The sequence below is a fragment of the Quercus suber genome, unplaced genomic scaffold, assembly GCF_002906115.3.
Source record: "Quercus suber isolate HL8 unplaced genomic scaffold, Cork oak 2.0 scaffold_24, whole genome shotgun sequence".
Taxonomy (NCBI): domain Eukaryota; kingdom Viridiplantae; phylum Streptophyta; class Magnoliopsida; order Fagales; family Fagaceae; genus Quercus; species Quercus suber.
Genome location: NW_027069489.1, coordinates 1,603,734 through 1,619,459, shown reverse-complemented (window position 1 = coordinate 1,619,459; position 15,726 = coordinate 1,603,734). Strand labels below are relative to the sequence as shown.

The window sequence follows — 15,726 nt, the reverse complement described above, 5'->3', positions numbered from 1 at the left end:
GAATTTTTTTTTTTTTTGTTATTTCTTTTCTCATATTTATTGAGGTAGTACATTGTGATTGATATATAATAGTAGCTAACCCGTGCGATCTACAGAATAATTTAAGAAAAGTTATATTTCACTTGCTTAAAGGTACAATCAATTTTTGTTTTTGTTTTTTGATACTTAAAGGTACAATTACTTGAAAATGAAAAACAATTATAATTTCAATACAAAATAAAGGTTGAAAATAGACATAGAAAGATTGATCAAATATACAACATTCATCTCAAAATGTCATTTGAGAATAAACTTATGTGCGGCAGATACAGCAGCTCGACCCAAGTGAGAAGGTTTGATTCTGTGTTGTGACCTAATACAATTAATTTGTAGAAGTTATCAAGATCAAGTTATTTTATTTTATTTTTTAAATAATTACGTCAGATGATTAAAGAAGAATGAGCAAACAAGGAAAAACTTCATGGGAAAAGATAATGAAAAATAACTAAGATGTTGGTATAAGTTCTTCCTTGGGATGGTCCAAGAAGCCTTAACTTGTATGATATCACTTTCTCAGTTATAAAGTTCTTGGTTACACTTTATATTTTTCCTTCTAATTCCTTCGTTCCCCTTTTTGGAGGAGTCTCTTTTATTTAAATAGCTACTTGAAGTGCATCTCAGCCCTCTACTTGGACAACTACTAATCTTCACTTGGATGCTTATCCCATTAGGGTATTGTTGGAGGTGGTAGAATGTGCTACAAACTGTGAGGGTACTATTCAGTGGTTACCCTACCATTAATGCGGCGAGTTGAGTTGGTGCAGTGCATTGAATACAGAGATGATGGGTACTTTACTTTGAAACTTCCCCTATTTCTTTACTTGTATGTCTCTACTTCTTTCCTTGGTCTTCAGTCTTCTAGCCCAGGTGGCTTATCTACAGTCTTCCGAGGAGTGTTCGCTCCTCGGGCTCCTTGGCAGGCCGCTTACTTGGTTTCAATATCTGGGGTTATCGTCATTGTGCTAGGCCGAAGCTAATGAGAAGTCAGGCTCACATTCTCCTTGGGTCGGATCAATTTGGCAATATTCCTTCTTCAAGCCTCTCACCCTCCCACAATAGCCCCCTAAAACTCCACTTTTTTTGCTATTCAGGGGAGTGCAGTTTTGGTAAGTGGCAGGAAGGTTGTCACGTTCTAGATGCGTTCCCATGAAGGAGCGTCTTTTCACCTGTCCCATTCATGTTTCTAACGCTTTGATATTCTCAACGCTGCAATTAATGCAGCAAGTGGTTACGTTTCCTCCATGTTGTACGGTGCGATGGAGATCCAACGGTTAAGATTTTCCCAAATTAATGGGCGGGAAAACTATCACTCTCTTTTTACCCTTATATAAAGGAGTGTGGAGATAATTTTTCTTACTTTAGAAAAAATGACCTGTCCCTCAAAGAGTCTGCCCGAGGAGCCCAACTTTCTGTACTCGTAAGTTACCTCAAGTTCATACTTAGGACAGAGTTCCCTTTTTCCTTCAATTTTGTCCCCCTTAGGATGAGTAGGTTTGCTAGCCTAGTGAGCGCCCCTAAGATAGGGAAACCTTCAAGGCTAGATACAATATTCCCGCTGGGGTCGAGATAGAACATTGTCATTTAGGGGAGTGGTACACCAAGAGACCAACTAGAGCTGTGGTCATCCCTATGATTGCCTTTATGGGATGGAGATCCCTATGGGTATGGTAACGAAGGATTTCCTAATCCTTTATAGACTTTGCCCCACCCAGTACTCCCCAAACCTCTTTTAGATATTGGGTAGTGTAGATGGGTGTCAAACTATCTCATCATGATGTCAACTGGGTATATAGTTGTCAAAATAGCAAGGAAACGGGGTATTACCTTAAGACTAGGGTTCTCGCAGTTAGGCTAATCTCTTGTCTTCCCGAGACCAACAAAGGCATTGACGAGGATTATTTGATCGTTTCGGGAGATTGGCATAATGGGCTACACTGTCCCACGAAGGATGGGGAGCTAGGTGTGGTGATTATAGGCCCGAAAGGTCAGCTCCCCCTTAGCTTATAGAGAACCCGTTCTCTTGTTTTTGACTTTTTAATTTTTACAAACTTATATGCCCAACTCTTAACTTTTCCTTCTTAAACTTCTTGTAGATAAACATTTCACCACTAGGAACCGCAACAAGTGAATTTCAAGGACCTTAATAGGATCTTGAAATTCGAGATCTTTCTCCACAAGGACAGTCAACTTCGAGCAACCCACGTAATCCTCGGTTATACCCCTATTGAAACTTGCTTTCAATCCTTGAAGCACGTTAGCAAGGATAGATGTAGTTGTTGAAGGGATTCTCACTAGTCCTCTGCCTAAAGGGACTCAAGCGGTTGAACTTATTGCCCAGCAGGTCACTGATCTCATCCAAGTCGAGAAGGAAACATATATCCTCTGAGGAAGAAGAAGAAGAGACAGCATGAGAGCCCTCCTTTGTTGACCTTGAAGAGTACTTCAAGGTTTTCAACCAACCTGATCTGACTGAGCACTCTAGGCTAGCTCTAAACCTCGGGCCACAGCGCAAGTCAGCACCAACCAAGGGATCACAGACATACCAGAATGAATGGTCATCCAAAAGAAGACTCTCAATTTGTTGGCCTTGTTGGAATCCCACGCCGGGGGTGCCACACCTGAAGTCCCGGTAGATTTGAGACCTCCTACCCCTATTCCAGCTCGGTCTTCTCCTACTGAGCCCGGGGAGAAGAAGAGAAAGAGAGAGAAAAGGTTTGGCAGAGAGATCTCAAAATAGGGGGAGATCCAATCCCTAGTGGGGCAAGAGCCTTCCAAGGGGTCCAAGGCCATTAGGGCCTAATAGAAAAAGAGTGCCACTAAGGGTACGGGCTCCAACGTTGTTGCTGATTGGTGACCTAAAGTCCTTGCTTGGAGCCGTTTGCTGGTACTTGATGGGGCTCCTTTTCCCTTTGACTCCTCCATCAAAGAATTTCAGCTGGGAAAGGTTGGCTACGTGGTTGGCTTGGTTAAGCAGGCACTGCTTCTTCCTCGAGATATGGCGGAGCTGAGGAATCTAAAGAAATGCGAAGTGTTCCTCTCCCTAAACTTTGGAATTTGATTTCCTTGCGACTATTTTTTTTTTTTTTTTTTTTTTTTTTTTTTTTTGCAAATTTTAACACACAGAGCCTTTGCTCTGGAATCGGGTTTCCTCGTGACTATCTTTTGCTTGAATCTTGGCTGGCAACAATATTTTGAGCTAATAAATGCAAGATTTTATCACTAAATGCATGATCATAAGCCCTAAGAAACACTGAGAAAGCCTTTATATATAAATTGGAGAGGTATCCAAACTGAAAAAGGTACTAGAATTTTCATAGATACAAATCCTTTGTATCACATTTTGTGTTCCACTTTATGTTCTACTAATCATAATTTGCCATATGTTATTTTTTTCCATTTTAAACTTTGGCTATTTTATAAGGAAAGTTAAACAAATATATGACAAGTTGTGATTAGTAGAACATAAAGTGAAACATAAAAAATGGTATAGAGGATTTCTATTCAATTTTCATGTTGTTTAGTTCAGTGCTTTAATGTATAGGAAACTCACTCAATACACACCAATAAAATTTTGTACCTTTTACTTTTTTTGTAATATTTGGCACACCCACACGTGTGCATGCTCTTGCACACACAAACACATGCGCACGAGTGCACCCATGGCCACATGCACATGCATACATGCATACATGCTTGCGTGTTCACACACGACTTACTTCACCTTAAATCTCAATTAAAATCCATATATCCTTAAGCACATTTTTTAAAATTATATAATTTCTATAAAAAAAATTATAAGGTTATTTATATTTAGGCTAAAATGAAAATTGTACATTTTAAGTATGACTGAAATTTATTTCAAGCCTTTAACTTTATTTTTATTCAATTGAGTCTTATAAATTTTTTGTGCATACTCAACACCAGAGAACGTTTCCCAGCTCAATTTCAAGGCACCATACACGAGAAATGAGATGGTTTTCTAGGAAATTCCTTTTGAAAAATTACTCATATTCCATAAAACGTTTACTTTGAACCCAGCTGCATTGGGTAAGACCTCATTTTTATGAAGTACAGGGGTACTATCGCTTCATTAGCGGAAAAAGGCCCAGGACCTAAGGCCTAAAATGTTTAATAAATGAAAAATCTTAAAGTCACAAAATTATTTTACAAATTAATTTTTTTATAATATACTTATATATTGGTTCCTTCGAAATAATCAATAGAAAATTATTTATTCAAGATATTTTTATTTGGCCCTGCACGGCCGCTGGACAAAGACTTGGTAAGTCCATGCTGGTATGGAAGCAAAGAAAACTGACGAAGACCTGTCCACCACAAGTCTACTACTATAAGTAGACTTGGTAGGTTGTCTTCTTATTATTTGTTTTTATAAGCATGATCGACAACCATGGTTTTAAAAACCGAACTAAGAGCGAACCCTTTTTTTCCAAATTCTCGGTTTAACCCGTGTTTTTTCCGGTTGTTGACCGATTTTCACCGGTTTTGGGCCTTTTTGAGTTAGATTAGTTTTGGATGGGGATTAGTTTTATTTTTATTTTTTGATGGGGAGGATTAGTTTTATTGATAGATTTTAGGGATTATTATTATTTTTTTTATCTTTATTTATTTGGAAGTCTCCCTTATATAAATGTTGACATTGACAATGAACAAAAAAGGGTCATGAGTTTTTAAGTTATAAATTATTTATCAATTCGGAAGACTTGGTTTCCTAGAAACATTCAAATAAATAATTTGGTGGAATAAAAAGTGTTTTTTTAGCACAAAAACTAAGAACTAAACAATTGTGATAATTTTCATCGTACTATTTAAAAAAAAAAAAATTTGTGCCTTTTTTTAATAAGTAACTGGGGGGGTAAAAGTCCAGAGTTATGTAATGGGCCTAAGGCCTTAATCGAAGACTAGGGCGTGTTTGAAGAGGAGAAAGTGATTGAGAAAGGACCTAAGTGGGCAAAATATACCTGGAAATGAGCGAAGAGTATAGTCTGAAGAGAGCGTCAGTGGTCTGAAGAGTATAATCTCCTCAGATACGGTGGTTCTCGATCAAGCAAGTACCTGGGTGGTTCAAGTGGCCTTCATGACGGTTCCAATAATAAGGATAAACTTCAAGCATGTATGGAGATGATAAGAACGGATAAATATCTGGAGGAAAAGCTGTTATCACCACATTAAATGCACTGTAGCAATTTTTCTAGCCGCATTAATGTGGAGAAGACCCCTGAATAGTGCATTCTTAACCACCACCACTCACAGAGAATCAAAGAAGAGGTCTAATGGGATATATACTCAAGTAGATGCTCAGATGACTAATAAGTGTATGATCAAAATGATCCAAAAGGCACTATATAATGTGAAAGATCCCCATAAGAAGAGGAGAAAAAAGAGGGAGGGAGAAAAAGAAGGGAAATTGTAGTACAAAAGATTGTTAGAGTTCAAAAATAAGATTATAATTTATGAACTACCTCTTCGGACGTTTATTCAGTCAGGCTTTATGAGTGCTTTTATGTTTATTTATCTTTGAATCCCATGCTAGCCGTTGTTTAATTCTTATCCAGCCCAGCTCTTTTACCCACTCTCAACAAATTCATTGTCTTGGGTTCATTGGGCTCAGACTCCAGATCTTTTGGGCTTGGGCCACAAAAATTGACCCCACAGTAACAATATTGAATTGCATTTTACCAAGGACAAAGTTTACTTATAAAATTGGTTGTAGTTTAAGGTTACAACCTTACTCAATAAAATAAACATTGCTACATATTTTGAAAATTTAACTCTTAAATTGCATGTTCTTTACGCTCTTAATACACATGTCAAATTTTGTGTTAATTGGATATTATTTACTATATGATCTATAAGTTTATATTTGTTGCATAATTTTAAATTACAAAAACTTGCAATTTAAATAATTTATTAATGACATAATTATTGATCTTTAATTTTTTAGAAATTTTGTAAGCATGAAGGATATAAGAAAAAGATATAATCTAATGGTAGATTTGTTAAAATTCACCTCCAATAAAATGATATTAAGTAGTAGTTTTAGATTACAACCAATTTTATAGCTAAATTTTGTGTTTTTACCAAACACATTTTGGTGTTAAAAATAAGAAATTATTTTATTTTTTTCTTGTTTTTATTGACCCATTTTTGAACATCGATATCCACCCTAGTAATAGAGTTAGGCCTTAAGTTTAGAGCTCAAATTTTATAACAAAGATGCATATGTTACCATGCATGTGCAGACACACGCAATTTATCTATTAGAGCATTAGCATTGGGAAATGCTAATGCTATTCTATTTTACAATTCTAAAAACCCACAATTCTATTGTACCATCCCATTTTACAATACCTCCACATCCCAAAACTCTATTTTTATTAAAATATTTTTTTTTTAAAACTTTTTATTATTATTTATTTCAATTGTCATTTTTTTTTCAGACTCCTATTTCTTGAGCTTTTCAACCGTCTTTTTTCTTCCTCTGCTTCTCCCTCAACCTCTAGCAACACACAAGCCATCAACAACCACAACCACGACACCAAAAACCCATTAGCACCTCAACCCATCAACAACCACAGCCACGACACCACCATGAACAAAAACCCATTAGCACCACAGCCACGGCCATCAGGAACCCACGACACCACCATGAACAAAAACCCATTACCACCATTAACAACCACAGCCACGGCACAACCAAAAACGCATTAGCACCTCAACCCATCAAAAACCCATTAGCACCTCAACCCATCAACAACCAAAAACCCGTTCACCACCATGAACCCACTTATAACCCATAATAAAAACCCCACCCCCTTCCACCACCACGACGGCAACCCCCAACTCCACCACCATGAACCCACAAAAAAAATTCATCCCAAAATCAAATCAAACCAATAGCAAATTCCGAATCCAAAAGATGACCCACAAAAAAAAAATCAAGTCAAAATTTACACACCCAGCTACAAACCGATCTCGCTGCTGCAAACCACATCGGAAACCCATGAACATGTCGCCGCAAACCACCATACCATGCCGCCGCATACCCATGAACTCAGAAAACGTACCCAAAAATACCCAGAAATCGCCACCATACCACGCCGATCTGACTTCCCAGTCTCACCTCCACGCCGGACCCACGACCCACGCCAGAATAGCCCACCGTGAGAGAGAGATGTGATGAGAGAGAGAAACACCGTTGTGGAGAGAGGAATGAGAAGAGAAACAAAGTGAGAGAGAAAGTCAGAAAATCTGGAATAAAGAAATATTATAAGTTTTAGAATTGTGCTACAGTACAATTCTACCTTTAGAATTGTACTGTAGCACAATTCTAAATATTTTTGCAATACTCTCTTTTGACATTTCTTGATGCAGTAGTTATTTGGTGTATTTATGCTAAAATGCTCTTAGATAGGAGATGCTAATGCTCTTACACTGCCTTTATTTATTTATTATTAAACCATATTTTTTATTTATTTTTTTTTTATAGTCAAACTTTTATTTATAATTCTCATATAATGGATTTTAGTAGCTGAAAATCTTTAATTACAATTTAAGTGACTTTTTGTTATATTTAAAATAATTAAATTGTAATTAATTTTAAAATTATGTTGTTAAACGTTAATCATCTAAAATTTTAGATTTTAACTTAAAAACAATACCAAAATTTGAAATTTACTGCATAATTGATTCTAAATCTTATCGCTTATAAATTAAATTTAGTGAAGAATAATAGTTTTTTATATAAAGAACTTTAGCTCCTATTATAATAATTTAATAATTTTTAAAAAGTTAATGTGTATATATATATATATATTCATTCAATTAAGATTCTTACTTCTTTATTTTCCTATTTTTGTTTTTCCTTTTGTGGAAGACATTGATATATAAAAAATATTATTTATAATTATTTATTGAAATTTCCGTTATAAAAGAGGTAATAATCATTAACTATAACATAAAACAAACACATAATCATGTATAAAATGAAATAAAAAGGATAAATTTTGATTTCTTTGAGTCCCCTTTTCAGTTTAAATTAATAAAATATATTTATTTTATCTAAAATAAAGTATCATATTTAATATGAATCATGCAGGAAATAGATATATATTCAATTGAAAATTATGAAAGGAATACATTTCAGACAATTTTCGTTTCTTCTCAGTCTTCTATCCACGTGAAAGTCCATGCGTTCCATGTTTTATTTTTGTGCTGTCAGTGTCTTCCCATGACGCTTCTCGACAGTTTTGCAACAATGTCTATGTAAGTATAGGGTTAAACATATATGATATTTGTCTTCTTTTAAGCAAATTAATCATATACGCCAGTTGGCCAGTGACTTCACTTTTCAACATTTTTTTAATGTGATTGTGAACACAGAAAGTGACCTCACCTGCTACATCTCAGTGTCCCAAAGAACTGGAATAAGTATAGTGCCACACATTTTGGCACAACAAATGCCACAACTCGCCCATGTGGCGAGTTGTGGTTGGTGGAGAGGTGATAAGTGGGTTCATATGGGGACATTGCTTTTAAGAGAAATGACTGCATTCAATGTACTAAACCTACCAATTACAAATAATATTGACGACTTAATTAACAAGATAATGGATAAATTAATCTCAAGATACTTGGGTTAATGTGATACAAAAATTTTGTGACAACTATTTGTCTAAATGTGCTATATTAAATGTTTCATAATATATTTTATAACAAAAAAATTATTACTATAATTTTATATGTTTTTAATTAAATTACACCAACATGCATGGCAACATGTATTATTATTATTTATTTTTGACAAGAACACCAACGTATTATGTTATGTAGAGTAGTAACAAAATATATGGAGTAAGATGGGAAGTTTAGTCTCTTTAATTCATATTTTTCACAAAGAAATAATTTTTTTTTTTTTTTTGAAACTCACAAAGAAATAATTTTAACGTGTATTTCTTATATATGATATGAGGACTATTCTTCAAATTTGACTGTTTGCGGCCCCCGCAGCCTCGGCCCCTCACCATGCGATCCACGTTTTGCGAAGTATTGAAGTTCTATATATAGCTTTCATGTGTCGGTGTAGAAATCACGAACATATAAGTTAGCTGCTATAAGTGGAATTCCTCAAAAAAAGAAGCTATAAGTGGAATGGCACTAATCCATCACTTCCCTTTGTACCATTTGTGCTCCTTCACACATGACTTACCAAAATATGCCACGAAAAAATCTCTTCTTATGCACCACCACCACCACCACCACCAATTCCGATGCTTGGCAAGTGCACCAACTTCACATGTCCAAGATAAAAGACAATCCGCCAATTACCAGCCAAGCAGTTGGAGTTATGACTTTGTGCAGTCCTTAAAGAGTGATTTTGTGGTGACTACATCTCTTTAACTCCTTTGTGTCACCTCTCCCCCCTTCATTTCTCTTCTTTGAAAAGCAAAGAAAGTTTGTTAACTATGATTAATAATAAGAAGTTTGTTAACTGCTAATTAATAACGTACCAGACGAACCATATTTAACAGTTCAATTAAATATTTATGCACACTTGTACACACAATATCCACGATTGTACACGCGATATACACATTTTAAAATGTCAAAAAGGTGATACCCATGGTTAAACAGTATGAAAATGTGATATGATTTGTGTGGGAGAATCATTATCCTTAATTAACAGCTGTATATCTTTTTTTTTTCCTTACAATAAGTGGGGAATAAAGGGTTGGAACCCAAATTCACCATGGGAGACATTGGGTAGTGTCTTTGAGCCACAAGGTTGTTGGCATTTTTGTCATATTTTGCTATAACCCATGAAGTAGTCAATAAGTGTAAAGTGTTACACTATATTTCTCCTATAATCATGTTGTGACCTTGCAGGATGAACCATACGAAGATAGGGTAAAGAAAGTGGAAGAAGATGTGAGGAGTATGATTAATAATGAAAATGCGGACTTAGTGGAAACACTTGAACTAGTTGATGATGTTCAACGATTAGGTTTGGGGCACCGCTTTGAGAAGGACATAGCAAGAGCCCTTGTAAAGTTTGCATCTTCAAAAGTTTGTAACGAGAGAGTAGAGAAGAGTCTGCATACTACTGCTCTCAGCTTTAGGCTCCTCAGACAACACGGCTATGAGGTTTCTCAAGGTATAATTAAATATCTACCTTCTGGGACATCATGGGTTCTTTTCAATATATGGTCCTCATGATTTCTAGATTTTGTGATATATATTACGGTAATACAAATTTTACTGCATAATTTTTTTTTTTCCAAAGTAATGCAATCATCAATCATAGAAAATGTAATTGGGACATACATATATTATATTATTATAATTTTCCCATTATATTTATTTTCATATCAATTTATAATTTTTACTACATTTTATAAAGTAAAAGTTTTACAAAGTAATGCAATCATCAATCATAATTAAAAAAAAAAATGGGACATACATTTATTATATTGTTAAAATCCACCAATGGTATTTATTATCATATTAATTTGTAATTTTTACCATGGTAAATTTTGTAATATCTATAGCATTTTTCATCTCGTGTCAACCTCATAACCTCATAATTTTATTGGATAATGTTTGTATGGAGCCCAGATGTATTCAACAGATTCAAGGACGATAGTGGCAATTTCAAGGAATTCCTCAGAAAGGATGTTAAAGGAATGCTCAGTCTATATGAAGCCTCGTATCTTGCTTTTGAAGGAGAAAACCTCTTGGATGAGGCCCTGGCATTCACAAGAATGCATCTCAAGGACCTCAAACGGGATGTAAGTAAAAGCATCGCAGAACAAATTAGTCACGCGTTGGAGGTTCCATTGCACCATAGAATGCTAAGGCTGGAATCTCGATGGTATATTGAGGCATATAGTAAGAGGGAGGATGCCAATGGTGTTCTACTTGAACTTGCCAAGTTGGATTTTAACATTGTGCAATCAGTACATCAAACTGAGCTTCAAGAAATGTCGAGGTAAGATAATTCTCAATGTATTTATATGTGATCGATTAGGCGGGCTTTTGCTAAATAACGTTACCAAAAAAAAGAAAAAAAATGATTGCATGTTAAGTGGGAACTAATTAATTTTGTTTCCCACATGCATTTAGGTGGTGGAAGGGTATGGGTCTAGCAAACAAGTTGAGCTTCAGTAGAGATAGACTGATGGAATGCTTCTTTTGGACCGTTGGAATGGCCTACGAACCTCAATTCGGTCATCTTCGTAAAGGGTTAACGAAAGTGACTTCTCTTATAACCGCCATTGATGATGTCTATGATGTTTATGGTACTCTGGATGAACTGGAGCTATTTACTGATGCCGTTGAAAGGTTTATACTAACCAACTCTTCAACTTTCCAATTTTTATAATAGCAAGTCATAGCTTTAATTTGAATTCTTAATGATTTTTTCAGATGGGATATCAGTGCGGTGAAAAATCTTCCTAACTGTATGAAATTGAGCTTCCTAGCTCTCTATAACACAGTTAATGAGATGGCATATGACAATCTTAAGGAGAATGAAGAAGACAGCCTTCCATACCTAACAAAAGCGGTAGATATATGTAGCCATTTAATCGTTTCTTTTAATGAATAAATAGCATGTAGGTTTTCTTTTATAGTTAATGGGTGTACTAGTTTATTTGATAACAAAGCCGTTAATGCAATATGTTGCAATCCTACTACAACCTTGTAGTAATTTAAAAAAAATGCTAGGATCACAAAAAAAATTTACAATTTTTGCCACAATTCTCAACTTTTTTGTGGTCTTATTTATGCTTTTATAACACACGCATGCACTTGCTAATTACATTTTCTCGATTTCATAAAAGAAAGGTATTTTAATATATACATATATTGAAACCTCAGTAGTTGTCCAAGGACACATGTTAATAATTACTTTCTGTTAACATATAAATAGCAAGTGGAGGTATCTAATGCATGTATCTTGTATGTTTTACTTTAGTGGGCTGATATGTTAAAAGCTTTCCTACAAGAAGCAAAGTGGAGTTACAACAAAGATATGCCAACATTCAGGGACTATCTTGACAATGCATGGGTATCAGTATCTGGGGTTGTCATACTAGTTCATACTTATGTTTTATTGAACCAAACTGTCACAAAGCAAGCACTTGGGGACCTAGAAAAATACCACGATCTCATACGTTTGCCATCCAAGATTTTTCGACTCTCCAATGATTTGAGTACTTCCGCGGTATTAATTCTATTTTTTTTTAACCACCCCCATGTTGTTCTTTTTTGTGCTAAACTGGATTTTAAAATCTATATCATGGTTGGTAAGATTACTTTACATTAATATATTTTGTCGTTTGTTTGAAAAACAGGCAGAGTTAGAGACTGGTAAAACTGCAAATGCAATCCATTGCTACATGCGTGAAACTAGTCTTTCAGAGAAACGTGCTTGCAAAGACATCAGAAATATGGTTGACAGAACTTGGAAAAAGATAAATGAAGAGCGAGTAGTTGATTCTTCATTTGGAGAACCGTTTGTGGAAATAGCAATCAACCTTGCTCGGATTGCCCAATGCACATACCAGTACGGAGATGGGCATGGGGCCCCAGATGAGAGAGCGAAGAACCGAGTGTTATCATTGATGATAGAACCTGTTTCACTTATTTAGAGATAAAATATGTGTGGCCTATGTCTGAGCTTAAGATAAAAATTGTAAACTTATCGATCGGCCCAAGTCAATAGTGGCTACGAAATGGGTGCTAGAGGGTGCGGTGGATGGAGTGTGGGTTTTAATATTTGTTCTTTATGTTGAGAAGTTAAATAAATAAGGACAAAGTATCCGGGGTTCATGCTTCAAATTGATTAAGTTTGATTATTGCCAAGTGCTAAGCAATGTGGCCTACGCAATAAATGGAGAAGACATTTAAACTACTAGATTGATGAATGTGGCCTAGATTGATGAATGCTAAGGATTTAGTTTCCATTTAGTCTCACATAATTTAAAATCTTATGCTGGGATAATGGTATTAATTTGTAATTTAATAATAAAATATCCTGAATGATGGGATAATGGTATCTAGCTCTTTGTATCTAAATTCTTTTTTCCTATTTCTAAAAAAAAAAAAAAAAAAATCTTTTTTCCTAGTTGGTATTTCTACTTGAAATGAAAATTCTAGAAACTAAGAACTAAATAATAAGATCAGATTTTTTATGTAGCCACACGTGAGCCTCACTTACCCCTTAATTCCTCATCACTCCTTTTCTCTCAAAATATCTCACTCTTTCCCTCTGGGCCGGCCATCTCACTTCTCTCTCTTTTCTTCTCTTTCTTTTTCTCTCAAATACTCTTCTTACTCCCTCACACTCTTCCATCGGTGCCACTCCATACCACCATTTTTACCCTCATTTTTCCGGCAACTGTAAAATTCTTAAAAATCTCTAAACACCTTCACATATTTTATTTGAGGTAAAAGTTTCTAATTTTTTTGGTGAGTTTTATATTGTTGCTTGAGGTTATTTTAATCTAAGCTTTGATAATGATATTTATGTGATTTATAAATTTTGGAAGTGATATTTATGTGTTTATATGTATGAATTTTGTATTAGTGGAATTATTTAATGAGTAAGTTTATAGTTTTTACAATAGTGGTTATTTAAGTGGTGAAAATTTGAGAGTTATGGTTTTTTAATATGAAATAATGGTAAATATAATTTTTTATTGATTATTAGTTGCCTACCCGTAGGTTATGTGTGAAAATATTTTTAGAGTGGTTTTATTAAATATTTATTTATTTTTTTACAATTTGGCCTAATTTAATGCATAGTAATGTATGTTATAATTATTTTTTTATTTATTATAGGGATAATTATAAATGTAATATATATAATTTATGTAGGACCAAAATAAAAACAATACAATTTTTTTTTTAAGAGTTCAAAGGGTAAGTTAGCAAAAATATTAATTTTTTAATAAAAATTATTCCTAACATTTTGTGTATCATTAAAAAGTATATAAAATTTTGAAATTATTGTTTTACTCTTAAACAAACTTTCTCAAACTCAATTTTTTCTACTGTATAATAAAAAACGTCGAAAAACATATCTAGAAAATTAATAAAAATAGCAAAACTACAATTCAAAAAAATATATATGTAATTCAAAATAAAAAAGAAAGAGAAAAATAAAACTTACATTAAGGTAAAACTCCTTCTCTTGAATATGTAAAATATATCAAATATGAAGTAATCAATCAAAATATCCAATGCATAATAAAATTCAAAATTTTTTTAATAAATAATGCAACAGAAATATGCCATTGTCTCTAGGCAAAAGTGCTGGTTATAATCTAATCTAACATCTAATTCAACATGTGAAAAATAAATGGATAAATAAATAATTTTAAACACAAAATTGAATTTGTTTTCTTAAAAATTCTTAAAAAATCTTAAACGATACACTAATGAGATGATGATATTCATAAACACTAAAAAAAAATTACTCAAACATCTAAGAACATTATATAACAAAGACATAATAATTTTTTGCTAATTTGTTAAACAAAATATTTAGAAACAGTAAAGGATACTATACAAAGATCATTTTCGTCAATATATAGTCTAGACAATATATTGTCTAGACCATATCATATTGTTTTCCAAATAAACTAGAACCTGACAACAACACAAAATGATATATTATAATATAATTTTTTTCTAAATTATATCAACAACAAAAATATTCGTTAAAAGTATTTAGTGTTGTAAATAAAATGATAAAAAAAATATTTGCATCAAGGAACGCTTATATATTGACTAATGACATGCAACAAATTATGAAATGCAATATGTTGTGTTAGTTTTCCTAGATCTATGATTAAATGTCATTCAAAAATCCTAGATCTACATCTTGCTCCATGCAAAAAAAGAAAATCGTTTTATTTATTTTGTTATGAGAATACGATGAGTGCATGATAGAAAATCTCAGATCTGATTTTATAATGAAAAACTATGAATTATATTTTTAATAGAAAATACAGATCTAGTTTTATGATGCAAGAAAGAATGAGTTTTATAAAAATAATTTCAGATATGTTTTTGAGATAGAAAAAAAAAAGAAAAAGAAAAGAATTTCATAAAAAGAATTTCAGATCTGTTTTTGAGATAGAAAATAAAAGAATGAATTTTATGAAAATAATTTCAGATGTGTTTTTGGGACAGAAGACAAAAGAATGAATTTTATAAAAAAGAATTTCATATCTATTTCTGAGATAGAAAACAAAAGAATGAATTTATAAAAATAATTTCAGATTGGTTTCAAGTGAAAAATAAAAACAAAAACAGTTTGTTCTGCAATGATCCAGGTGATAATCGGAGACTTCAATCTAGAAATGCAAACAAACTCCCCTACTCTCGAGTTTGGGCAGCAATGAAGAAGGGGGCAGACACATTTAATCGGGGTATTAAGTGGGTGGTTGGTAGAAATAGCAACCTCAGTTTCTGGTTTGACACCTGGACATTTGAAGGCCCAATCTGCCAAATGATTCAAGGCCCACTATCTTTGGAGGATCAGTAGCTGTGGATTCATGATATTCTCAAAGATGGCGCCTGGGATTGGGGCTGTCTTTCATTTGAGATTCCCAAGAACATTAAGTATGTTGTTCAAGCCACTCCATGAGCTAGGGAGCTAAA

General features: G+C 33.8%; 1 protein-coding gene across 1 annotated transcript; it reads left to right on the top strand.

The window, feature by feature from the left end:
- Positions 1-9,082: 9,082 nt before the first annotated feature.
- On the top strand, positions 9,083-13,020 carry LOC111989249 (tricyclene synthase EBOS, chloroplastic). Its single transcript, XM_065766325.1, has 7 exons — positions 9,083-9,438; positions 9,943-10,210; positions 10,672-11,044; positions 11,179-11,397; positions 11,482-11,620; positions 12,032-12,280; positions 12,411-13,020. Exons 1-7 carry the CDS (start codon positions 9,208-9,210, stop codon positions 12,705-12,707), a joined length of 1,776 nt encoding a protein of 591 aa, XP_065622397.1. The 5' UTR covers positions 9,083-9,207; the 3' UTR covers positions 12,708-13,020.
- The last annotated feature ends 2,706 nt before the right edge of the window (positions 13,021-15,726 follow it).